Genomic DNA, 27,872 nt, shown 5'->3' with positions numbered 1-27,872 from the left:
ATATTATAGCAATGTTTTCAAATGATCCCTAGGTCACTTCTGTTTCAGTGTCAGCACAATTTTATGGCATAATTATTGCATACTTGTAAAAAAAACCATCAATTTTTTTTCTGAGGTAAATTTAAGAAAATTATGATAGATTGAGGGATAGAAGATATAATGAATTCAATAGAAGACAAAACAAAATTGCAGCAGAAAATAAATATCTATTGAGAGTCAAACAATAAATAATATAATTAAGAAAACTAAAAAGATTTCAGTTAATTTAATCCCAAGTGATATTTACATCCTATGTGGATTACAGATGGTTAGCATTTGGTGACCATTGTTAAGCAACATTACTCAATACAAATACCACACCAATTAAGTTTTAAGAGTTGGAAATTTAGAATGGTGAAATTTCTTTCCCAACATTGAGCTTCCAGAATCTTAGGTTACAGATAACAGAGAGCTTTTAGCCGCTTGCATGCTATATCACAGCAAGGCAGACATTTGTAAAGTGCCTCATGCTCATGTCCGTAATTTGATTACTCTCGATATTATTCGGTAATGTATTGATCTAGATGATTTGCGGCTTTGGCCCTGTTCACATGTTCATTCATTCATCACTCCTGCCGTAAACATTTACTACAGGCTTACTTTATGTCATGGGATATATCCTATGGATATAGAGAGGAGAAGGACACTGTTCCAGCAATCCAACATTCGTATTTTGTTAAATGCATGCTCTACTTCTTTTGAAATGACCAGACAGATGTTTTTTCCATTTCATTAATATTAAGTATTAGATTAATTGATTTTGGCATGTTGAACCATCCTTGAACCATTCTGGGTATAGCCTCTGAACCACGGCATCTGAGGTAAGAGTGGAAGTAGCAATTCACTCTCTGGGAGTAAAACTCCTGCTTTACAAGATGGATTCTGGGTAGAGATTGTAGCCCCTGGTCTTTTTCTCTTGCTCCCCTCAGCATGAAATCTCTGCCTCAGAGTGTGTTGAGGTGATTGGGAACCAGTATTCTAGGCTTTGGATAGTACTTATGCCCTGTAAGTGAGGACTGGATGGGTTATGAGAGCCCTCGTGAAAGGGAGTCTCTTTTATATTAATTATCCTCTCTACTGTAGAGTCGAGTAATTTAAGAAAAATGCATGGTAATGCAATCTTGCAACAAAGGCAATATTTTGCCCAGGTAAACTCTACCATAAATATATCTCTTCTGCAAAAATCATTTATTATTAATATACTTGGACCACCACCCTTAAGCTTTAGTTTCAACAGTGGTGTAAGTGGGCTTTTTTTTTTTTTTTTTTTTTTTTGTGGCTGTTGTGGTTTCTTGGCCTTCAACCTCTTAAAGAATAAGTGGTGGGGCCGCTTCAGCTGCACCTTATGCTCGCAAAGTGAATATCGAACCTAAAAAGTGTTGTAGAAAGGTGATTTTATTTGGGTAGAGAAGGAAAGAAGGGAAAGTCTTCCACGAAGAGTGTGGAAGGGGATTGCATAGGTGAAAATCCCGGAGGGAGCTCCCACCGTGTGGGAGGAGATTCCAGAAAGCTGGAAATCCGGCGCAGGTGGGGGAGCAGGGACTTTTATCCCAAGAGAAACCCCCACCTTCTCCAAGACCCTGGGCCAATGAAAAGAGTTCCTTAGAACTTCCGCTGGAGTGATTGACTTTTAGTTTCTTCCCGGCGCCCGGGAAATTCAAACATAAACTGTTGAAGTTCCTGGATGGAGAGAGATGGGAGCGGGGCATGGTGCTAGGAAATTCTTGCCCTTAAAGCTATGCCCCCTCATGGACCCGGAAAGAGAACACATTCCCTCAGTGGCACCCACTTGTTTACAGCTTCTGCAAAACAGAGTGGTGGGAGGAGGAGCAGGTGAGTAATGAGAGATGTTGGAGGCCTAACCCTCTCCAGTGACACCATAAGTAGGGGGAAGGTTTTTGGTTGCGCCCACACGGAGCAAAGCTTTTAGCTTCTCACTCATAAATATTTAATAGATTTTTTTGAAATAAATGTTTCTCCATTTGCTGTGCGCCTTTAGGTCAACTTCCAGGGACTTTAATTGGTTGCTTTTTGGTTTGTTTGCTTTTTTTACTAAGGACGTGAAAAAATGTAGGGCATTGGCTTCTTTTTAAAAATATTTAAATATTTTTAAATGCTTTATTTAAAATGTGAACAAATTCTTCATTCTGTATACCTAGTAGCTACTTTCTTGCTTGTCTCATTTTCAGAGCCAAATTTTTTGTTAAATTATATTTTCAATTAAAGTAATATAGATATATGCACAAGTGTGTATGCATATATATATACATAAATATGTACACTTTTATATTTCTTAATGGTTTTCTTATACCAATGTTTTATTATATTTGTTCTTTAGATGCTATCTCTGAATTTCATACTAAGAAAGATTTAACACTGTTTTACTACAAACTACACACACACATTTTTTTTTATCCTATATTCCTAGAATTGCTAACTAAAATTTGCAGTGAAAAAATATCTAACGTTTAATTATTATAATTACGTAAATATTGGCACCTGACCTACAGAGCATAATCCTATTTCTAATGCAAACTTTTTCTTCTTCCTTAAGTTAATAATTGCTAAATTTCTCTCTCTTTTTTTAGTTTTCTCTGTACTGAATACAAGTCACTAACTTTTATAGAGCTCTAAAAGTTTTTCCAATGTCATCAGTCACCAAGTAATGTATGTTTTATTTAATATTTTTGAAAGTACTCTTTTTGGAATTCCCCATCCTCATAATCAAAAATATGATTGCTCTCTCCATATGAAACTTCCCCCTATTAATATATTGGAAATTCCATCTCTTCTGTTTCACATTCCCTGTTTCTCAAATCAGTGTTACCCCTTTCTTGGTTTGCCTGTTTATTTGGTAGCACTTGTATTCCAGGAGTTTTCAGTGAAAGTTTCAGAGGAAGAAAATTTTTTGAGATCTTGCATATCAAAAATATTTGTATTTTATCCCTACACCTGTCAGTTTGTCTGAGTATTCAATTCTAGTTCTAGCTAGCTAGTTCTAGCTTCTCAGGATTTTGTTAAGTATTGCTTTATTTTCTTCTACCTCCCAGTGCTTTATCTGAAGAGTTAGTAGATTTCTGACTCATAACCCTTTCAACGTGACATACTTCTTCTGGAAACTTTTGGGGATTGCTATTATTATAATAAAACTCATAGGAGATATTTATTTCCTCAATGGTCTCTGCAGAAATTACTCTGTCTTAAGTATTGAGTATTGCTCTGGTGAAATATGAATGACTCTGTTTGTTCTGCCTTTCTGTGTGCTTTGTTTACTTTGCCTGGATTCCGCTTACTCTGTCTTCATCTGTTATGTTCAGTAGTGTCACCAGAATATGGTTCAATGCAGGTTATTCCGTGTCTCTTTTTGCTGCCACTTCAAAACGTTCTTAATTTCAGGAAATCTTCCTTGAACTTTTTTATTCAACTTTTTTCTTATGCTCTTCTTCAGATAGGAAAGAAAAATTATATGTACTTGTCCTTTTCTTTCCCTATATGTAAACTTTTAAATAATTGTCATGTCTTTTTCCAATATTTATCGTTTTCTATTTCATTTTGAGTGATTTCTTCAGGATAGCATATTAAGTACCCGACATTATTTGTATCATTTATGATTGTCACTTGTTGTTTCCTGTAACTATTTTATATTCTCTTAATCTCTAGAGCCCATCAAGTCTATTTATCATCTTTTCTGATATGCTGTAATTTTTTTGAGAGCTTATATCACCTTTTGGGAACACTTTATCTTAGTGATCTTTGTTGTCCATAATTTCTGAGATCATACATAATTATTGTCTGAAATTTTTTTTATTAATTTATTTTTATTTAGTTTTTTTTTTTTATTATACTTTAAGTTCTGGGATAAATGTGCAGAATGTGCAGGTTTGTTACATAGGTATGTATGTGCCATGGTTGTTTGCTGCACCCATCACCCTGTCATCTACATTAGGTATTTCTCCTAATGCTATCCCTCCCTTTACCCCCTAGCCCCCGACAGGCCCCAGTGTGTGACGTTTTTCTCCCTGTGCCCATATGTTCTTATTGTGTCTAAACTCTTTTTCTGTCTTCTAGTATAATTTCTCTTGTGATATAAGTTGTTTATATTTTGATTGTATTACTTCCCCATTTTCCCCCAAAATATGTCTTAAGAATATTTTTTCATCTTATTAATATATATTTTCCAATTTCTATTATGTCGTATCATTGCTTGCTAAGACTATGCTTATCTTGAATGGGGTCAGTTAAGGAATATCCGAAGAAAGAACAGAGGAAGAATGAACTAGAAAAGGCTATAGCCTTGATTAAACACAGTTCCCCTAATAAATCTCTGTCAAATTCATACTTATTTTTTCCACAACCACATCTCTCCTTAACTGTCTGAATCTATATATTTTGAATTTAGTCTGGGTAATTATCAGGATCCAGATATTTGGGGCAGCACACAGTAAAACCCCTCATCTCATCAGCTCTTAGTTGTATTATCTGGTGACTTCCACTTCTTTTCCCTCCTTTACCAAGTGTCATATCTGACAGTGTTCTCTCTCAAAGGGGAAAAATTACAGATAATTAGATCACACTTTAGCCTGATTTATCTTTCAATGAAGATTTTAAACCCTATCTCTAGTATGATATTTTAAAATCATGTCTCTAGTTATACTCCATGTTGTGACTCTAAACCCGACAAAAAGGTAATGCATTACCTGTATTACATCAAGCAGTTCAGTAAATGTCTTTGTTTTCATGTGTAGTATATTTTATATTATTTGATAAATATGCTTCATAGTCTGTGATTTTCAAATATATTCATATCCTTGTTCCAAAGAAGGTGTCATCTTGGTGGTTTCTTTTTTGCTTTCATTCTCAGTATTTCATACCATAAGGAACGCACGAAAATCTTATTACACTGGAGTAAATAGGAACCACTTTTAGAGAAAAAAGTATACCCATAGTATATTTAATCAGGAAAAATATAATTACTCTGATATATTAAAACGCTTGTATAAATATATGTGATATAACCCTGAAAATTAGCTGTAATATAATACTGCTTCTTAAGTGTCAGCCAGTTAAGTGTTTTGTGATATTTGCCAAGAATGTTTATTTTATGTTAGAAAATAACATAAAATATAGCTTTTTTTCTCTTTTTGTCAATTTTTAAAAAGTTTTTGATTCCTACGACTCTACATATGTGGCCATGAGCTTTGTGTTTTGCATACAAAAGAATCTAAGCTTTTCTACTGTTATTGAGGATGGGAAAAGGAAGAGGATGATGACTGCACTGAAGTAATTCAATAATATAACCAAATCATTGGTAAGTCAAGACATATATTTATTCAGTAATATAACTAAATCACTGATAAGTCAAGGCATATATTTATTCAGTAATATAACCAAATCATTGATAAGTCAAGGCACATATTTATTCATAATATAACCAAATCATTGATAAGTCAAGGCACATATTTATTCAATAATATAACCAAATCATTGATAAGTCAAGGCACATATTTATTCAATAATATAGCCAAATCATTGATAAGTCAAGGTACATATTTATTCAATAATATAGCCAAATCATTGATAAGTCAAGGCACATATTTATTCAGTAATATAACCAAATCATTGATAAGTCAAGGTACATATTTATTCAATAATATAGCCAAATCATTGAAAAGTCAAGGCACATATTTAAAAGAATACAGAACTGTATCAAACATATCCCAGAGTGGTTGTTTAATTTTAATGAAAAGGCATTAAAAATATTTTCATACTCTTTTACCCCTTTTACCTACATCTTTTTGAGTTTTTCAATTCCTCTGTGTAATAGGAAAGAGAATATTATTTACAAAAAGAGAATATTATTCTCTTTTTGTAAAGGAGCAAATTTAGAGTCCTCAAATTTACACTGCTAGTGACAAGCTTAAGATAACATTATGGATCCTCTGTCTTCAAACTCCTGACAGTTGCCTCAACATGGCCATCTAAATATACAATTGCAATCAGCACTCTAGGAAAATGAATAAAATATCTGCAAATGCCATAAAATGCAGATTTTGGAACACAATTTCTTCTCTTAAGTTGAAATTTCCCTATAATATTAGTTTCATCATTATATTGTGTGGCACAACACAACATAGCCTACAAGTGCCCTGGCTTTGACATCGGGCAGACCTGGGATCAAAATTAGGCTTTCTCACCTGCAACCCGTATGACTTTGGGTAAGTCCTTAACCCTGATAAATCTTAGTTTTCTTATCAGTAAATTAGGATATTAGTATTTCTTTCACACTGGTCTTTTCGACTTTGAGTAATTGTTTGTGTGTGTGTGGCTCAAACATATGTTTATTCAATATCTAATACAAATTATCTTCCTAAATATCACAAACGTACCTCGAAAATGAGTTATAATAAGTAGATTTAGGAGCATGTAACACTATTTCTACTTTATAGTTTAAAAAAATGAGGCACAGAAATGCTAAAAGACAAAATTAGACTGTCTGTTCAGATTAGGTTCTCCAAGCAGTACAAATCCAGCAAAAAATATATTGCCCTAAGTTAAAATTTTATTTGTTTCATAGAGCCAGCAATCCAGAAGTAGACAATATAGAGCTATATGAATACTAGAAACTAAAAGTCTTCTATTTTATTGTCCGTCTACCTTTTCTTGCTCTTTCATAATCTAAGACAGCACCAGTCTCTAGTTACATTTACATTCCAGCCGGCAGAGGAAGAAATAACAAAAATAGGTGTAAAGGAGATTCCTAGAAAGCTGCAACTTAACAATTTGGCCAGAGCTTTATCACATAGCTACATCCAGCAGTGAGACTAAATAATATAATCTTTATTCGAGGAAGACTATGTTGTGCTAAGTATGAAGGGTGTTCTTACAAAGAAATAAGAGTGAATATCAGGTTATGTAACTATCAGCGCATGCTGTGATATTTTGATGTTTACTTGAGGTTTATTTGTAAGCTTCTAACTTATTTCCTCTTCTAATAATTTTTGTATGAGAAGATCCAAATTTTACTATTGACATTATTTCTTTTATATATTTAACAAATATCTTTACATCAAGATGTACTCTTACTTTTTTTCCACTGTCTATGGGGATTCCAATAACTACACCACCAGTAGACACATAAGCAATGTCTGGATCTAGTTACAGTATAGCTCTTGACTAAATTCTTATTTATATTTTGGTATTCTTTTAAAATCTTTCTCTAACAGTTCAATATTTCTGTTTTTTTTTTTTTTTAAATGTGTAACTGGTCACACTATTACATCAGTGACTGTGGTGTGTTGCTTTAATTTTTGAGAGCTTGTAATAATCTTCTAATATCTGTTATGGAAAGTTTCCTCTCACTCTTATTTTCCATGATCATTCTTAGAGTTTTTCTATTCTCTTCATAATTTATTTTTTAGATAAACTGTAGTATCAGTTGTTTTTCTAAAAATTCTTCTAGAAAGTACGTTTAAAAATCCTGTTAATATTTTTCATTTTTTGTGCAAATTTAGAGATTAATATGGTGATAATATTGAGTCTATTGAGAAACATTGTATGAGTTTAAAACTGTTTATTTCATTTAGTAGTCTTAAAGATTTTTCCAAACAGATCTGCCATAATTACACACTTATATGTTGGCCCTTTTGTTGACTTTATAATAAGGACTTTTCTTCCATTTTCACCCATTACATTTTCCAATTGCTTTTATATATAAAAGCTGTTGATTTATATATAGTAACTTAGTTCTTAACCACTTTAGTAAATTTTTTCTTTGCAGTTACCCTTCCAGTTTAGTCTTTTATATTTTTTGAACACTGTCATATCATCTATAAGAACAGCAGTAGCACATCTTCATTCTCAATTTTATAACTCTAATTTATTTATCTTTACTACTGTTATTATTTGGTATCCTCAAAGAAAAGTTAAATGATTATAATGCTGGTGGTGGTTTTTTTATTTCTGACTTTAAAGGGATTTCTCTTAAGATTTCTCTATTGAGAATACCCCTGTCATTTGGTTTAGAGAAAAACATCTTGTAGTACATATTCATGTGTTTATTCCTATAAAGATTTAATATACTTTTTAAATTTCCGGAATGCTTGTGTTGTTTATCTGGAACATAAGGGCAATTCCTATCATTCCGTTTTATGTTAATACATCTGAAAAATTAAATTATTAATTATCAAATGGCTATTGGGTAAATAATATGACAAGAAAAAGAGTGGAATCATGCAGTAGGATATTTAATGTGGACCATGCCAGGAGTGAGCAGTACCATTGACCTGCTATGACGCATATGGATCTAATTATGTGAATAATTGAGCTTTTCAGATGCATTACCTATTAATTAAGCAAGACTTTTGACTATGTGTGAATAAAACCCCAATAACAGTGGTTGAAACAAGGGAGCAGGGTGTTTCTTGCTCAGGTAAAATTCATGTGTAGGAATTCAAGGACATCTCCTGGCTCCACAGCCCTCTGGGATTCAAGCTACCTCCAGCTTTGCATTCTGTCATCCCTAGGACAGTGCCTTGTGTTTAGGGGTCAGGATTGAATTTTGACCATCACATCAATAATCCAAGCCACAACGTGGAGGAAGGGAAGAGGAATTGACATGTGCCCTCCATTTTAGGACATGTCCCAGAAATTGTGGACACTATTTCTGTTTATGTCTCAATGGTTCACACTTAGTCACATGGTTGCTTGTGCAAGGAAACGAGAAATTTAGCCTTAATTCTGGGAGACCATGTTCCCAGCTAAAATTCTAAGCTTCTTTTACTAATAAGGAATGAAAATAGATATTAAGAATTAACTAGCAGGTTTTTTTTTTCCAGCAGGCTGACTTTCACTATTGAATTGAGCTGATTAGACATTTTTTAAGTTTCTTGAAGCAGGAAGTTGTATTATAACTGGTTCACACATATTTTTTAGTACACCTTTGAATATTATTATAAATCCTGGTATTTCCATCTTCAGTTATTTAATATTTTTCATGAAGGATGTTAAAGTCTTTTTATGAGAGGAAAGCATTCTAATGCCATTTGTGATGTATTTTATAGTCACAATGTAGCCTGGGAAACTTCTGGAAGGTTTTTGTTTATAAATAGTTTTATTTAATACATTATAAATGAGCCTAACCTTGTATTTAGGTTCTGACCTAGTATTCTGACACAGAAGAGGCTGGAAAGTTTAATTATCCTAAATGTTTACTAATACATCAATTTCCTCTACATTTTCACCATATCCAAGAAAAAAAAAATGCAAAGTGTTGATAAGCTGTGAGGTAAGCAAATATCATGACTTCCTCTTCCGTTCTCCAATAAAAACCCTGGCACAATCTCAATCCCCAGGTCTGGCACAATGGCTTTTCTTCCTTTCTGGGTTTGTGTACTAGTTGGTTGCTTTTCTGTTTCTTTAGCAGGGCCTTCCAGTCTCTCAGATTTAGAGCCCCCTCTGTGGAAGGAGAGTCCTGGTCAGCTCAGTGACTACAGGGTAGAGAACAGTATGTACATTATTAATCCCTGGGTATACCTTGAGAGAATGGGGATGTATAAAATCCTATTGAACCAGACAGCCAGGTATTTTGCAAAGTTTGCACCAGAAAATGAACAAAATATTTTATGGGGATTGCCTCTGCAGTATGGCTGGCAATATAGGACAGGTAAGAATGACTCTTGTTTTCATTGTAATCATTTACCAATAGATCTGTGAAGTATTTGGGAAATAAGACTCTGTATATACCCTACCATGTTTGTAAAAATTGATTCTTTATGTTGCTCTCTTTTCCCTTATAATCACTGTTTTCCTACATTTTCTTCTCCTTCTTCACAAATCCTTTTTTTTTTTGTGGGTTGTGTGTTACTATTAGAAACTTCGTTGAGGCACAAGGCATAGTTATCAACTGTGAAAGACGTCACATCTCTTCTCTTGGCATTTTACAAATATTTATTGAAATTCTACTAAGTGCCACACTCCTTTCTAAGGAATGAGATAAATAGAACCGTCAAGGAGATATACAAAGGGATGTCAAATTAGTTTGAATTTCTTCAAGTTCTAATTATGACTATGGATATGAGGTTATAAAGAAGCATCACATTGTTCATGAGGATCTTTCTCTGCAAATGATTGCTTCCTCTTGGAAATAAGGTACTTTACAGTGTATAGACAAGTTACATTTTGGGATAAAATATGCATGAATTGAAAGACACTTTTGTTCTGGTTGATAGAAGCTCATGAGAAAGAGTTGCCCGTCTACTCCATACCAATAACACAGACAACAAAGAAATTATTGTGTGAGAGAGATTAAGAAAAGAACAATTTCATTTGGCAAGAAAATGATTATTTTCTAATATTTACATAATGCATATTATAGGTGAAACACTTTTGGTGCTTTTTCTCACTTCACATCACAACCTTATAATGTAGTTAATATCATTATCCCCATGTCATAGATGAGAAAACAAAGGCATTAGAGGCTATTTAGATAAAGCCAAGCTAGTAAGTGGTGGATCAGTGGTTTGTTTTGATGCTTGACCATCTCTTTTCATCTGTATGCATATCATTTCATAGTTTGATCAGGAGGTAGAGGGTGAAGTGGAAGAGAAAATCCTTACAAAGAAAACAATATTTTGGACCTATAATTCAAAGTAGAAAACCGTGGTGGTGTTAAAGAAAAGAAATTGATTGGGATCTAAAAAATAAAAGATAAAAAGGAGTGATGGGAATACAAACATATCATTCAGAAATAAATGCTTTTCTATCTACAAAAAATATTTATCTGGTTAAGCAACAGTTATAGCCAGTTTCAAAATATGTATAATAAATACAACTGTGCATCCTCTCTTCTCTAGGGAGATTAGCTGATCCAACCCGAAGGACAAACTGTGGCTATGAATCTGGAGATCTTATGTGCATCTCTGTGGACAGCTGGTGGGCTGGTATGTTCGTTTAAGTGGCAAAGTAGATATTAACCTTTCCCGAAAGAAAGCATTCAAACCTGAAATCTTAAGGACAGAGACAGAACTAAAACAATCCTGTTCCTTTTTTAAAAGGGAACCTATTTCACCATATATCTTACAGCCTCTAGGTCACATTATAGGATTTAACAGCCACAATGTCAATAATGATTCCTTAGGACATATCCAGCTTTTCACAGCAGAACTAAAATAAGGTTCTATAAAAGCGATGGCCTTTGAGGGGCCAGCTCTGGCGATTAGGTGGGAGGTCCAAATAATGACAAAGAATCTCCAGAATAAGGAAGGATGAGAAATAAGACACCAAGACAAATGATGCTTTTCCATTTTGCTCAGACCAGATGTGTTTAATATGGAAACCCATAAATATGCCAGAGATTAATACCTACTGCAATTCATTATACCAATCAGTAATCTCAGGCTTTAATCAAATACTTAATGCTAAAATAACCAGAAGGTATTTTCTAATTCTTTCATTAAATTTTATGCTTTAGTAATGAAACCAATTTATACCACAAATCCTTAGAGGTATTTCTCAATAATTAGAAACATGATCACATTAAATTTTACTTTTTCAGAACGACACACATCATATGTAACCTTAGGCATTTTCCTCTTACTGCCCCTAATTTTTCCTTTCAAAGACCCACAAATAGTAGTGGTCAAAGATCTAGAAATCAGAGTTTGTTATTCTTAGATTGGTTTAGTAGTTTGGAGGATCAGCCTGCTACACTGGGGCATATGACTCCATTCACAAATGCCTGTTTAGAATAAAATATTCGACATCACAGATTTCTAGTGGAAATCTGCATAAGCCTAATATCCAACTAGTGAAAATGTTTGAGCCTGCTGGAATAGGTTATATATAGGCAAATTTTTAAACAATTTAAAAATAGCCTTACTTGATTATCAGTCCAGTTATCCAATGATCTACTGTCAAAACTTATCTAAAATTTTTGCTTTAAAGGCATAAAATAAGACAAAAACTTAGTGATATCATGGTTACAAATTAAACTTACATATATGTGTGTGTGTGTGTATATATATATATATATATATATATATAATAGAAAACATTCATTTACCAAAGCTATAATCATGTTAAAATATTTTAGAAAAAAATGCAAATACAATTCACAATAAAACCGTAATGGGAGGTTTTGTACCGTTCTGTGGAAAAGTTGATAGCTTTCTTCCATTTTTACTTAATGCTTTGAAAAATGAATATTGTGCAATCCATTAAAACATCATAGTCAACTACTTTAGCCAATATATATTTATGATTATAGGGTTATTAACAGAAACACAATCAAAGTTATATATTTGATTCTTAGGGGGATTTTTGGTCAATTTTTTTTCCCTAGTGCTTAGCTTTTATCAAAATATCCTCTTTGAAATTTGTTAGTCCTTGTGGTAACAATAAGTCTTTTGTTCTTACAGATTTGAATTATTTTCTGTCTTCATTGCCCTTTCTTGCTGCGGTTGATTCTGGTATAATGGGGATATCATCAGACCAAGTCAGTCTTTTGCCCCCACCCAAGAATCAGAGGAAGTTTTGTTATAATGTTTCTAGCTGTCATTCATCCTTCCCTGAGACAATGAACAAGTGGAACACCTTTTACCAGGTTTTTTTTTTTAATACTCTTAGGAGATGGGAAGAGAATTTATTTTGTCATATAATTCTTTCTAGGATTATTTGTGCATTACATAATATCCTTCTTAGTATGCAAATGTAAATTGCTATGCATGTTGTATTAATAATATCTGTTATAGTAGTGTTATGAGTCATTAACACCTACTGCCTCAATATAGCGTTACCATAAATCTATCCATTCTTCTTGGCTCAAATATATTATACACAAGTGGTGAGCATACAGCATACTTTGCTGAATGGTAGGCTATTCTGATTAATTGAAACTTCATGCTGACTAGGATATTGGAAGAAATTTGACTAAAATTAATGAAGAAAAATATATTTATTTGCACTTCAGTAGATTATTGCATTAGTTTAGATTTAATGAAACATTTTAACAAGATATTATTACTCAAGATTTTATGGTAATTTTAACAATGTTGGTAGGAAAAAATAAAGACTTTCTGATCACTATAAAATATAGACCCTGAAAATACTTGAAGTTCAATATTTCTAGATGCATGTACTATTATTAAAACTAATGAATACTTTTGTGTTCTTTAAAGAGTGTTAGGCATTAAGGCCATATACATATTATTTCTTAGAAATAAAATTCTCCTTTTATGTAGAATATTGCTAAATTATATATCTGAGCATGACTAAATTTCAGGGAGAAGGATTGTTACAGTTGCTCAATTATTAATAAATTTGACTTCTTTATCTTAGCATTTGCAGTCACCTTTCAGTAAGTTTGATGATCTGTTGAAGTACTTATGGACTGCACATACTTCAACCCTGGAAGATACTATCAAAAGCTTTGAAGACAGGTAAGAATGTGTATCAAATGTATCTCTATTTAATATGCTAAATAATTTTGGGCATTATTTGTATATTTTTCTTCTTCTAGAGTGTTTATCAATCTTTATATTAAATAATAAGCCTAACCATTGGAGATTATAGTAAATATGTGTAAATATTTTAACATGATCAGGCTAAAAAAAGTATTTTATGAAGGGGAAAATTTTGAGAAAAACAGCCATGTATGAAAAAACGAGCAACATGCAACACATTTTCCTAACTGTAGAAAACAAAATGAAATGTAAATATGTAGATGACTTATTATTTAATGATAGACACTGTTACAAGAACAATTGTAGATAAGATAAATGTAGCAGAATTCACTTAAGCATTGATTGTTTCATTAATCAGCACCATCTTGAACCAATAGAGGTTCAGAGAGCTTTACCCAGTGATGTGGGCAGGCAGTATTTAAAGACAGAAAAAGAAAGTGACATGTAGGAACACCTTGATTGGTTATAGCTCAACGTTTGCCTTATTTGGATATAGTGTGGTGAGAAATTTGCCTTATATGGGCATGGTTTGATTAGTTGGCAGCCTGTGACTGGCTGAAGCTCAGCTGCCATGATTGGCTGAGACTCATATTTGTTACAAGAAAATACTCCTAAATTTGTTTGCAGTTTGTTTACAAACTACATTAAGCTGCAGTTTGTTACATATTGTCGCAATTTTAGGCCAAACTTAATTTAACAATTCCCCACCTTTTGGTCTGCCTTTCAAATTTAAGAGGTCAACCAAATCTTGGGCATTGACACCACTCTCTTTCACTTTCATAATGGACTTATTTGGTGTTGGTATGGAATTCACAGTTCTTAACACCAGGACAGTTGACTGATTATTTATGTTCTCTTTATATTTTCATGATTCTTACTGTAGTGAGATCATTTCACATAGAATGAATAGCTGCATAAAAGGATTTAAGACTTGGGGAAGTTAAGGTGCATCAGGGAGATTATTATGACGGCTATCAGGAGGCTAATACTAAGAGACTGAAGAGTACTCCTTAGCCTCTGTGAATTGAATCAACCTAAATCAAACATATAAATAATAATCCAGAAGAAAAATCTACTTGTTTTAATCAAGTAACTTGTTTGTTGATTTCTTACAACTGAGTTTCTACCCTACCAGATGAATTTACTTAAAAGTACAGCAGGAGGTGTTAGCTAGTACACATGTTCCTCCCTGCAGGTAGTCCAAAGCAATCTAGTTACCTAATATACCTTCAGCAAGAAAATCTAAAGAAGTTTGCTGGACAATTATAGCCTCTGTAGTAGAATCAGCTATAGTAACTAATCTGTGAGACGTATTTCTAACCATAACCTCATTTACATTTATGCAAAGCCAGGGGAGGACTGTTGTACCCAACAATGCCTATTAAGAAGAATTTATACCTGCCGGTAAATTCCTCTATATTATTCCATAGTTCAAATTAAGAGCTGCAGACCAATATCCAGTTTCCAATTAGTTATGGAGTGACAGCAGTACCCTCAGAATCCCTTAATTGCCAGTGGCTCCTTATTTTGCCATTATTGAGACATGGATATGCCAGCATATATGGTTGGCTGTTAAATCTTCCACAAATAAAAATATATTCTGGAGGGACACTATAGACAGCCTCCTGTGTGAGATGCTTTGTACATTATGAGTCACCAGTAGAGAGCATTAGTAATATTTGTCTAAGGCCTCATTTTTTAATCATTGTATGGTTAGAAGATACTAGCAACCAAAGGATTAGGGCTATAAATTTGCCTAAAAATGTTGAATTATCTTCCTTTTGTTTTTCAAATTCAATTTCTGGCTTAACTATAAAACTCTCACTATAGGTTTTGCCTACTGTTAGATTTAAACAGGCAATCTGAATATTTGAGTCTAAAAGCCTAGCTGTATAGGAAGAACTAGATATTGTATTTGGAATATCAATGAACTTTCTTACAGGGTGAACCACAATATCTCTAAGATCATGCAAAGATTTAGGTTTAATATGACATATGTAATACTGTTAAGTTCCATGTAGAAGTAATTGATTATGAAATATTGACTATCATATTATATTGCCATATATGAACAGAAAGGAAACATGGGCAAAAAAGGAAAGGGAGCGAGAACTTTGCGAAGCACACACAAGTTTCAATAGCCCAATCAACCAAGCAGAAGATAGGATATCAGGGATTGAAAATCAACTCAATGAAATAAAATGAGAAGGCAAGATTAGAGAAAAAAGAATGAAATGAACAGAGCCTCTAAGAAATATGGGATCATGTGAAAAGACCTAATCTACATTTGATAGATGTACCTGAATATGACGCAAAGTTCTCGTGTTGTGTTTTTCAGCTCCATCAAGTCATTTATATTCTTATCTAAGCTGTTTATTCTCATTAGCATTTTGTCTAACCTTTTTTCAAGATTCTTAGTTTATTTGTATTGGGTTAGCACATGTTCTTTTAGCTCAAGAGAAGTTTGTTATTAACTACCTTCTGAAGCCTGTTTCTGTCAATTCATCAGACTCATTTTCCATCCAGCTTTGTTCCCTTGCTGGTGATGAGTGTGATCCCTTGGAGGAAGAGATGCGTTCTGGCTTTGGGTGTTTGCATCCTTTTTGCACTGGTTTCTTCCCATCTTCATAAATTTATCTACCTGTTGTCTTTGTAGTTGGTGACTTTCTGATGGGGTCTCTGAGTGGACGTCCTTTTTGTTGATGTTGAAGTTATTTCTTTTTGTTTTTTAGTTTTCCTTCTAACAGTTAGTCCCCTCTGCTGCAGGACTGCTGGAGGTCCATGCCAGCCCCTGCTTGGCTGGGGATCACCCGTGGGGGCTGCAGAACAGTAACGGTTGCTGCCAGTCTCTATTTCTGTTATCTTTGTCCCAGAATGGTACCTGCCAGATGTCATCTTGAGTTATCCTTTATGAGGTGTCTCTTTGGATATATGGGGGTCGGGGAGCTGCTTCAGGAGACAGTCTGTCCCTTATAAGAGCTTAAGTGTTAAGCTGGGAGCTCCATTGTTCCATTCACAGCTGCTGGGCAGGTACATTTAAGTCTGCTAGAGAGGAACTCATAACCACCTTTTTTCCCAGGTGCTCTGTCCTGGAAAGATGGGGTTTTATTTATAAGTTTCTGACATGCTGCTGCCTTTTTTCAGAGATGTCCTGCCCAGCAAGGAGATAATCTAGTCACAGTCTGCCAGTAGAGGTGTTGCTGAGCTGCCATGGGCTCTGCCCAGCTGCTGTGAACTTCATTGTGGTTTTGTTTACAGAGGTACAGTTAGAACTGCCTCGGTAATGGCAGTCTGCCTCAGTAATGGCGATTGCTTTGGTAATGGGACCATTTTGGGTCCAGCTGCACTTGCTGTGAAACTCTCAATCCAGAGCATTTCAGATTGCTGGTCTTTGTGGGGGTGGAACCCATTGAGCCAGATCACCTGGCTCCCTGTTTCAGTCCCCTTTTGTTCAGTTGAATGGGTGGCTCTGTCTCCCAAGCCTTCCAGGTGCCAGTTGAAATGGCTGCCCAGATTTGTGTGAGTTTTTGTGCAGAGACCTGTGGCACTGGCTGAAACAGCCGTGCTGGAAACTCATGGTGCTTTTCAGCCTGGGAATCTCCTGGTCTCTGGGCAGCAAAAACTCATTTGGAAATGCAGTGATACTCACCCTCTGCATTGTTCTCACTGGGAACTGCACTCCAGAGCTGTTCCTATTCGGCTATTTTGGATCTCTCTCTAGCACTTTTTTTCTTGAAGTCAATTAAATACAGCTCCTCTATAATTTAATTTTGGCACTATCATAAGAAAGTAGAAAAATATCACATATATATTATACATATAGACATACATAAACATATAGACGCAAACAGATCTTATTGAGATGGGAGAGTTCCCTGGATCCCTTTGCAGGACTTTTGACAGGGGTGTGGCTTGCTTATTTGGCCACCATGTTCAAATACCCTGTGGGATGGGGAGCACGCAAGTGAGCCAGTTCTGGGCCTGGAGGCTGGGGCAAGTGTTTTTGGACTCTGGCCCCACGGTACCATCTAGGGGTGTCTTACAATTGATGATCTTTTAGTAGTTACTGTTTGTGGATGGGTAAGTGTTAACCAGCTCAGTGGAGAGTCAGGGTGTCAGCCTTTTACATCCTGCCCTCCTGGTACCCAGGTACTTGTCCAGTGTCCAGGAAGAATCAGGTCACATGGACTTGAAGGATGGTGAATGCAGAGATTTTATAGAGTGATGGAAGCGGCTCTCAGTGGGATAAATGGGGAGCTAGAAAGGAAATGGAGTGGGAAGATAACAACTCCTCTTCGACCATCCTACTGTCTTTTTAATGTACATATGCTTCTTCTCTTCTTCTCTACTACACCACTCTGCTCCTCTGCCAGTGGAGTTTGGGGTTCTTATGGGTACAGAATGGGAGGCATGGTGGGCCAGAGTAATTTCAGGAAGAGCAACTTTTGGGTGGGAAAACAGAGATGTGAAGTTCTCATTTAGGGTCGTGGGACCAGGCTTATGGTAGGGGACTTTGCTGGGGAATTGCCCTCTTCTAGCCAATATTTCCCTGCCTCCTGTCTATATCATTATGATTTTATTCTAAAAGTTTTAGACACATGCCAGGTACAGTAATACAAGCTCATTAATTTATTAAAGAATATCTGGATCCAAAATTGTCTTTTTCTGGCCAATGAAGCAAGGCTATCTGCTGATATAACCAAAACCCTCCTTTGTGTGTGTGTGTGTGTGTGTGTGTGTGTGTGTGTGTGTGAGAGAGAGAGAGAGAGAGAGAGAGAGAGAGAGAGAGAGAGAGAAAGAAATATAAAAGCTTTAGAAATGTTCACTTACAAGTTTCCAAATAGTTCATTTTTTTTCTTTAGCTCTCTGTCTAAATTTGCTTTTCCAAAGAAATGTCTCCTACATAAGGCCAGGTAGAAAATTTACATCTCAGAGATAAAGAGCTTAGACTTCAGGTTTAAATAACATCATTTTCCTAAACCAACAAATAAGAGTGTAAAGGCCCAGTTAAGACACAATGGCCAGAAAGAGTACCTTAAACAAAGGCAAGGCTTGTTATGTAGATTTAAACCAATGCCTTCTCCATTGTAACAGTTTCTAGGGACCTAGTCCTCCTTTTGTTCCTGTTGTAGAGAAGGAGACACTTTTACAAATTGAGATTTTCCTTATAGATGTGATTTTTTTTTCTATTAGACAAGATTTTTTTTATGCCTGTACTCAGCACAGAAATTTCTAATCTTATAGTCACAGACTAATTCATCTTTTAGGTTAGCTTTTTTTCACAATTGAATGACAGACCAATAAATGGTTGTTTTTCCAAGAAAGAGTTTTGGGGCAAACAGTGAAGATTATCACAGTAAGAAAGGGGTAAACAGAATTGGCAGAGCATATAATGAGCAAGGGTTTTAGAAGCAAGGTTTCAGTGGACTGAGAAGTCAACATGGGAGAAGCAGGGTCAAACTGAAAAAACAGAGAGGGCTAATTCTTACAAATGTTTTTTCTGAAAATGGTCAAAGTATCAGTTAGGATTGAAAACAAGGACTTTTCAGATTTGATTTGAACCCCCGCTCCCACAAAAATCCACCATTCAGAGAGTTTTTCTGTCTGAGGGAATCGTTGATCAATATACCAAAAGTGAAGCCCTTGTGGTTTCTTTTAGTGGGGAAACAGTACAAAGGAAGTGGATTCATCAGATGGCTGGTATAAACATAGACTTTTTTTTCTAATGTCTTGGCTGCTTACGATAAAAGCAAACATCTCAATGCACAAGTTTCTTTAGTTTGGGAGCCCTTGGTTTGAATTTTAAAATAGGTATGAATAAGTCTTGTTTGTCCCTGTAGCTGTTGTAACTATGAAGATAAGCACCTGTTTGCATTTTGTAAGGAGTTTCCTCACTGTGGCCAATGTAATTCTAAATTACTTTTGGTAAAATGCACCCATTTCTCTATAAAAGCATAGGTTCTGGGTCCATAGTTTTTTTTCTTTCTTTTTTATAATATTAAATTGGCTGAAGTTCCAGATAGAGGAGTTCCAGAATCCTTGGATCCAGATGAACCCATAATTTCCTATCTTTTGATAACCAGACCTATCTACTGAACACAGTCCAGTCTCTGACGCAGTCAGATACCTGAGGCCTCTCTATAGGACCCACTCCTGTTTCTGTCATGACTTTTAAATGTAGTTCAGATAAAAAAAAAATGCTCCAGTGAATTCAAAGAGACTAAAACACAAGTTCTTGCAACATGAATCTAAGAAAGAACTCACTCACAACCCCAGCTGCTGTAAGAAATCAATGTGCACAATGAGCCCTGGAAAGGACCTTTGCTTGGTTACTTGGTGCTTCTGGGGCTTGCTAGAGGTCTGTTTGTTTTGATGTCTCCGATTCACATTATAGGTTTTCCTCAGCTATCTAGTAATAGTAGAGTGTCTGCTCATATTTAAAAAGAATCACTTAGAAGATCTGACTGCGTGAGTGGAAGTTTTCTACTAAAAACATACCTCTAGAGTAATCTTGCTGGGTTGTTTAGGTAATCTTTTAACTATTGACACTGTTGTAGGAAAAAAACGGGTTCTTGTCACACGACAAGGAAAAGTCAAGCACACAGACACTTCGAAGGGTGAGGGGAATGGAACTTATGGGTCAAAAAGGAAAAATAACTCTCAGCAAACCAAGAGAGAGTCCTGCTGGCAGGTTTCCCACTTCGCAGTTTGAACACCGGGCCAATACTCCAGCTGAAAAAAGCAGGCTCCTCCCCTGTGCAAGGTGCAAATTTCCTGTGGCTTCACCCCGTCCCCCCAGTGCACTTGGGGAAATGCTCAGACAAGGGCCTGGGCAGGTTTCCTCATCCGCACAAAAGCAGCTGATATGAACACTTGTGGGGTGGGTTAGGGATTCTCTGGGCCACCCCATTTTATCTGGCTAGGCATTTGGCTGTCCCAACAGTATGGTTCCAATAACTTTAAGTCTTTTCTCTTGAGCCCACCCAGTTTCCAGAAGAGACACTTTCAGTCACCTGCTTCAAAAGTGAAGACCTGGCTACCAGTATTATTGAAGTCAGAAGAGAAGGAAAAAGCAAGAGGAGGGTGTCTTTGTATATCATTTTCATTTATATCCCGTTTCCAAGGTGGTATTCCTACCTTCAACCATGATTAGTTCACACAGTTCAAGGACCCTCTGTTCTACCCTTTTCAGGGCGAGGAGTGCCAGTTATCTACTATTTGAAATCTGGGAAGACATCTTTATATACGATTGCTTCTTTAAAGGCTTTTAGTCTCCTTGATTTTAGCAATCTCCTTTCTCCCAGCGGGTATTACTGAGACTTAAATCGAGGAGAATTCTACAAATTATATCAGCATTATTTTTCTATTTTCCTTTCTCGTTGCTTAGAATTTAGTTTTCTGGATTCTATTAAATCTTTTCAACTAGTTCTTTTTGATTTTCAGCTTCTAAAACCTTGTTGCTCCCCACAAGTTCTGAGTTTATTTCTTGTGTCATTTTATTTTATTTTATTTTATTTTATTTTATTTTTTTTTTTTTTTTTTGAGACGGAGTTTCACTCATGTTACCCAGGCTGGAGTGCAATGGCGTGATCTCGGCTCACTGCAACCTCTGCCTCCTGGGTTCAGGCAATTCTCCTGCCTCAGCCTCCTGAGTAGCTGGGATTACAGGCACGCACCACCATGCCCAGCTAATTTTTCGTATTTTTAGTAGAGACGGGGTTTCACCATGTTGACCAGGATGGTCTCGATCTCTTGACCTCGTGATCCACCCGCCTCGGCCTCCCAAAGTGCTGGGATTACAGGCTTGAGCCACCGCGCCCGGCGCTTCTTGTGTCATTTTAAAGGCGACATCGTAGGTTGCAAAAGTACAAGTATTTGTTAAAAGCAGCATTTTTACTAAAAAACTCTTTTACCTAAAAATTTCCTTCTATTGTCTCTTTAATTGGGATCAGTTCAGAATATAATGTGTGTTATGGATATATTTATATATAGACACACTATTAAGAAAGCCAAAATTACATGTTTTCTATTAATTCACCTCACTGAAAGTTTGATAAAAATTCCTCAGACAATTTGAATATTTTCAAAGCTTTATATTGGTGAAAGGTACATCTTTTAATATGATTATTATGGAAGATTTCAAATGCCTGCTTATGTGTTCTGATTTGTTAATCTACCTGTTTATCAGGTCTCTGGTTTGTCAGGTCTATCAATTCATATTAAAAGACTCAAGGCTAATGATTGTTCCTTGAAATAAAATAATAATATACAAATTAAGATGTTTTGCTTTGAAGTTCCACAGACCTGAGTTTGAAATACTGGCTCATTTGACCTAGGAATTCAAACAGGGAGAAACTCAATTTTCTTATTTTTAAAATAGCAATAACAATAGTACATGCCACATAAGGCAATTTTGAGGATTAATTAAGAAATCTATAAGTTATGCTTAATGTACTACTGGCAAATGAGAAATATTCAATATAAAGTAACTGTTATCACCATGACAAAAAGCAGTAGAGAGGAGTAGTAAAGAACATGGGCTTAAAGGCACATTGCCAGGGTTTAAGGCAGGGCCCTGCAATCTACTATGTGTGTGGCCCTGAGTTAAGTTAGCTTTGTTTGAAAGAAAGCACCCCAATCAAAAATCACTGAACCTCAGTGTCATACAACTGTGTTTATTGCTCAGGTGTCTGCGGTTTAGCTAAGCAGCTCTGCTGATCTTTCATGGGTTCACTCTCATGTTGGTTGATTTTGATTGGCTCCAGCAGGGATGACTGGGGAAGCTCAGCACTGTTCCACATCTCATTCTACATGAGACAAACCTAGGAGTTTCCCACAGTGATGGCAGAATTGCAAGAAAGAAAAACCAAATTGTGAAAAATGCATTTTAAGTTTATGCTATGTCAAAATAGTTAATATTGCATTTTCCAAGTCAAGTTGCATGACTGAATCAGAAGTGGGAATTTCTGCCTATCGCCCAATGTAGGAAGAACCAGTACTCGAAGTTACATGGCAGAAGACAGAGTTGTAGGGATTGGTGAAGAACTGGGGCCATGGTTGCAGTCTGTTACATGCTGTGAACCAACCCTAAAAGCTCATCTGTTACTTTCTTTAGGCAAATACATATTAAGGAGTATTTAATTGAGACAATACTGAATATTTTGTAGCCTGCATATACTCATATAAAATCCTGTGGCTGTGGATCCTTGGATTGACTGACTTATGTATACCTGCATTTCAACTTTATGTGAACCATTTCAAATGTACTTTAATTCTTTTTTAGTGACCACATTCTATCTGATTGTTAGGTGAACTGACCAACAAATCATTCAGCTGATGCATTTAAAGAGGTTCCTATTGAATTTCTTCACTGCTCTTGTGATTTCTGTGTATTGAACTGGTGCCCTCATCTCTTTTCTCCTTTCCCAGTGATTCTGACTCACTTGAAATTTGTTTAAAAATACACCATTACTAGGGCTCTGTGGCCATTGCTCAGAATCTTTATGACTTCACATTTCCTTTCAGCTTTGTTTGGTAGGTGACTATAATGTATTAAGGGGCATTGAATCCAGACCAAATACTTCTGTCATCAACAATCCAACTCTGCCCACCGTACCACTTTCAAGTATAGGGCAGGGAGGATCCCACAAGCATGTGAGTCAAACAGACAGCAAGTATTATCTGGGTTATGTTATAGTTTAATTTTGACAGGCATAATGCAAGCACCTTCTGTTTAATGGATCCCTTCTATGTTGCTGTCAAAATAAAATCAGATAATCTAATTTCTAGACATCATACTAGAATATAACTAGAGAGCAAATCTTCAGCTATGTGGATGATATGGTTTTATGGGAATATAGAAGAGAAGAAAGTGGTAGATTCCACCTCAGGTGGGCTGGAAACTTTTGTGAAGAAGGTAACTATGATGAGACTTAAAACAGAATGTTCCTGATGAACCATATGGTGAATATACAATGTCTCAGGAAGAACAAGTCTGTTTGCAAAATTACAGGTTGTTTAGCATGCTTAGACAGCTGATAGAAACAGAAGACATGAATTTTATAGTTATAAAACTACTGAATATACCTTTAATCTTTCTACTGTAATTACTTGTCCCCATTTCTTAGGAGAAACTAAACTTTCTCACCTATTATGGGGACAAATAGTTACAGAGGCTTTTCTAATAATTATAGTCTTTTTCTAACAATTACAGAGGCTTTTTTCTACCAGAGGCTCCCAGTGGTAGAAAAATTCCAATTATTTAGAAATTAGATAGTAAAAATCAGACATCTGCTTTTCTAGAATGCCCTGTTTCTAGAATCTCCTGACTTCAAGAAATCGACAGTTTCACAAAAGATATTTGAGTCTAGCAAAAATTTTGTCTTAGACCTTCGATATTTATCTCTACATTGCCAGAGACTATGATTTAAAAATGGCCTTACTTTTGGTTATTAGGTGATATTCAAATATAATGTGCCTAATGAAAGAAAATAAAATGCAATATAAAATGTAAACAATTTATGAGACGATTCTCCCTAGAATTAGAATTTTAATAAGCCATCTTCACATCTCCTGAGGGATGGAATAAAGTCATCACATTATCAAACCTATTTTCTAAATTATAAAATTATGAATTCAGTTTTTTGGCAAGAACCAATTTTTTCCGAAGGCAATGAGGTTGAAATTCTGAGGTGACTAAATGTAATTAAATACTTTTCCATTTGTCTTTTAGATATGATTATTATTCTAAAACAGAAGCACATTTTGAGAGAAGTTGGGTAGTGGCTGTGGGATATATAGCTGCAGCCCACTTTCCCACAACCTTGATTAGAACATATAACTTCCAGAAGGGCCTGCCACCACGAATTCTTGTTACTGCTGATGTAGCCCCTTTCATCAGTGACTTTACTACTTTTCAGAATGTAGTCCTGTTTCTTCTAAATATGCTTGGCAATATGGATAAATCTACAGGTAAGAATCTTAAAAAGATACTTTTCAAAATCAGTATTATGTTGAAAAATATAGGAAGAAATAACAAATCAGTGATATATACATTACAGCACTCTAAAGTTATAATTTCCTGTGAGTATCTATTGTATTTCTTTAGCAATAATCACTCTTGATATATAGAACCACTTAATGAGCATACATTTTAATCTTCTTACTCATGGCCTGTCCCTTCATCTGGAGTCCATGTTGAACTTGAAGTTGGCAAACCAACTGAAACACTTTTTTTTTTGTTCTACACACCCATATATATTCCTTATTTTACTCATCAGATTTTTTTTTAAAGTAAAATCCTTCTTTTCTGCTCTTAAATTTAAAGAAAATGAAGACATTTCAAAAGAAAACCTGCCGTGATTAATGGAATTACTAGCAATTTGGCTTACCTGAGTTCCCTTCATTCAATACTATTAGTCATGGAAGAAGGCTTTTATTTCCAACCTTCAAATGCTAGATCTTCTAGTGAGTGAAAAAAACAGAGGATTCTTTATCAACCACTTTGAAAATGACCATATCATTCCTATTTGCCATACATGCACTGAACCATTGAGCCAAACTTAAAACATAATTATTCTATTAGTATTTTTCAAAGCAAAAACATCAAGTCTGAAAGATATAAATGGAGCAAATGAAGCATGAATAAATTAAATCTATATTTTTAAAAACCTCTGAATCAGTGAGAGTAACAAAAACATCTAAACATGTATAGACTTCATGCAATTGAAGTTTTTCCTTTGGTGCTAGTACAGCATTCTCTGTCAGTAGGCAGCTTTCCTTCACACAACGAGCAGCAGACCAAGTCTCCTTCATTCTGTGAAAATTTTGGGGGCAGCCTTTTTCTTAAAATGAGTTGATCCAACTCATTCTGTTTAATAGATGTATAGTGTTATTATTAGCTATTGCCAAAAATATAACAATGACATTTCATATATTTTTTCTTGCATAATTTATTATTTTACCCCCAAATTCATAGAAAAAAACATGTAATAAAGTTGATAAGTCCGATATTGCCAAATGGTATTACCAATAATGCAATGAATGACATGCCATGTTTACTTTTCTTTGTATAATTTATGATTTTACCACTACATTAGTAGAAATAAAATAAAGTTATGAACCATATATTGCCAAAAGGTACTTAACAAATTTTTCAAGAGTTTACAAATAATAATTTTGTATCTTTTACAGGTTATCTTTGTACAGAAAAACCTAGTGAATATAGCGGTCCCTTGGAATCTAGCTCTAGAGATTATGGAAATAACTCCTGAAACATTTAATTTGAAACTTCAGGAAATGATTAATGAATTAAAAATGAAAAACTCTAAATTGACACAGTAATTTTGAAAAATTAATGTAATCGTGACCATGTAGTTTTATTATTTTTGATTTATGCTTGTTAAGATCTTGCACATGCATTAAAAACTTAATTGCATTCAAATTGAAACAATGATTATTTTGCTCACGATTTTTAAATTCATTAATAAATAAAATGTTTAAGATAAAAGGAGATTGCATTTTGCTACCAATAAATAACTGAGAAATTAACAAACATATTAAACTTATGTAGCTTTTTTGTTGTTGTTATCCTGTTTTCAAATTTCATGACATTTAGACTGAAATATGTTGCTGATTTATAACCAAAATCCAGATCATTTTGAAATAAAATACTGACAGGCAGTTTAAATTTTTAAAATTCATAAAACAGAACTGGAAAATAGAATACACTAACTCATGTGTCAGTTTTTTTCTGTGTTTTTGCTGACCGCTAGCTTATAGCAATTATACAGCAGAGTTTCTTTCCTTTCACGCACGCTTGGTAATGAATTCATTATATGTAAAATACATAATTAATAAGAATACATTGGCCAGGAGGTGGTGATTTCCAGAGCTGACATGAAGCTTTCATATAAAGATTTTCCCAGGGTCTCATCCGCAGACTAAATCTACCCACTAACTATTGGGAAATGAAATTGGAGAATTGGTTTGAATTTGTCCAGTATTGGAATTTGTCCAAACAAATTGGTTTGAATACCAGTACTGGAGTAGGAAAGATGTAGATTAAATCTCAGCAATGGCTGGGCGTGGTAGCTGATACCTATAATCTCAGCACTTTGGGAGGCCGAGGTGGGTGGATCACTTGAGGTCAGGAGTTCGAGACCAGCCTGGCCAACATGGTGAAACTTCATCTCTACTAAAAATACAAAAATTAGCCAGGCATGCTGGCATGTGCTTGTAATCCTGGCCACTTGGGAGGCTGAGGCAGGAGAATCACTTGAGCACAGGAGGCAGAGATTGCAGTGAGCTGAGATTGTACCACTGCACTCCATCCTGGGCAAAAGGATGACTCTGTCTCAAAAACAAAAACAAAATATCTCAACTCTGGTTTGCCAGTTGAGTTGAGCTTGGACAATTTCTCTAGCACTGTCTGTGATTCAGTTTACTTATTATTAAAATGAAGACTATAAAACCTACATTGCTAGATTATTTTGGGGAGTCAATAAAAGCATAAATAGTAGGTGGCTAGTGTTGTAGGAAAAAAACTGGGTTCCTGTCACATGACCAGGAAAGATTAGGCTTGCAGACACTTTGAAGAGGGAGGAGCGATGAAATTTATTGGGCAAAAAGGCAAAAACTCAAAAAAAGGAAAGTGATAGGGGTTCCTGTTAACAGACCCCCATCTCACAGATTAAATCCCAGGTTACCACACTGGAACAAGGGAGGCCAGACTCCTACCCTCTGCAAACAGCACGAACTTCCCAAGGCTCCATCCCATCCCCTTGGTGCGCAGGCCGATTGAATCGGAGATTCTCCAAGACCAGCAGTCTGGTTTTTCAGCCTTTGGGTTGTTTTAGGTTTAAGGGCAGCACTTGAATGGGGGACCCTTGGCTTCCTCCTATCTCTATCATCCCCCCCTCTAAAAAAGTACAGTTACCCCTCAACTAAAGAAGGACATCTAACTGCCCTTAGTATAAGAATAAGGATAAGGATGAAGGCTGATCTTCACTGCTTCCTGCTGACAGGGGGCATTATTTTGGGGAAATGGCAGTCAGAGCTCCCTCAGAGGCCTATCTGTGGGTTCTTGGCAAAAGGAGCCATGGACCAAGGCTCTGGTTGCATGATCGTTTGGAGTTTGATAGCCTGAGGTGAGAAGAGACAAACTGGATATTAGAAAACATATATCCAAACAGAAGAAGGGAGGATTAAGGACAGCTCAAAAATCCTGAGGCCTTTCACCAGTTTGCACAGGGAGAGGGAGGCCAAAAGCCTGACTGGTAAAAAAACAAAACAAAACAAAAAAAAAACAAAAAGCTTTTTACATTTTCGTTAGCATGTTAGGCTTCTGGGTTCCCTTCCCCTGAGCCCAATTCTAAG

At 35.5% G+C, this 27,872-nt stretch overlaps 1 protein-coding gene across 1 annotated transcript; it reads left to right on the top strand.

Moving 5' to 3' along the window:
• Nucleotides 1-9,361: 9,361 nt before the first annotated feature.
• Nucleotides 9,362-25,940, top strand: CUNH6orf58 (chromosome unknown C6orf58 homolog). Its single transcript, XM_017533315.2, has 6 exons — nt 9,362-9,700; nt 10,890-10,976; nt 12,453-12,637; nt 13,372-13,472; nt 24,229-24,467; nt 25,689-25,940. Exons 1-6 carry the CDS (start codon nt 9,400-9,402, stop codon nt 25,766-25,768), a joined length of 993 nt encoding a protein of 330 aa, XP_017388804.1. The 5' UTR covers nt 9,362-9,399; the 3' UTR covers nt 25,769-25,940.
• The last annotated feature ends 1,932 nt before the right edge of the window (nt 25,941-27,872 follow it).

This window comes from Cebus imitator, unplaced genomic scaffold, assembly GCF_001604975.1.
Source record: "Cebus imitator isolate Cc_AM_T3 unplaced genomic scaffold, Cebus_imitator-1.0 Scaffold81, whole genome shotgun sequence".
NCBI lineage: Eukaryota > Metazoa > Chordata > Mammalia > Primates > Cebidae > Cebus > Cebus imitator.
Note: the sequence above shows the minus strand (reverse complement) of the source record. Positions and strands in the feature narration are given on the sequence as shown.

Excerpts from the sequence above, each read along its gene's own strand:
- CUNH6orf58 (XM_017533315.2), top strand. The coding sequence starts at position 9,400 with ATGGCTTTTCTTCCTTTCTGGGTTTGTGTACTAGTTGGTTGCTTTTCT. Across the intron at positions 9,701-10,889 it reads TGGCTGGCAATATAGGACAG|GGAGATTAGCTGATCCAACC; the intron begins GTAAGAATGACT and ends TCTCTTCTCTAG. Across the intron at positions 12,638-13,371 it reads AGTGGAACACCTTTTACCAG|CATTTGCAGTCACCTTTCAG; the intron begins GTTTTTTTTTTT and ends TCTTTATCTTAG.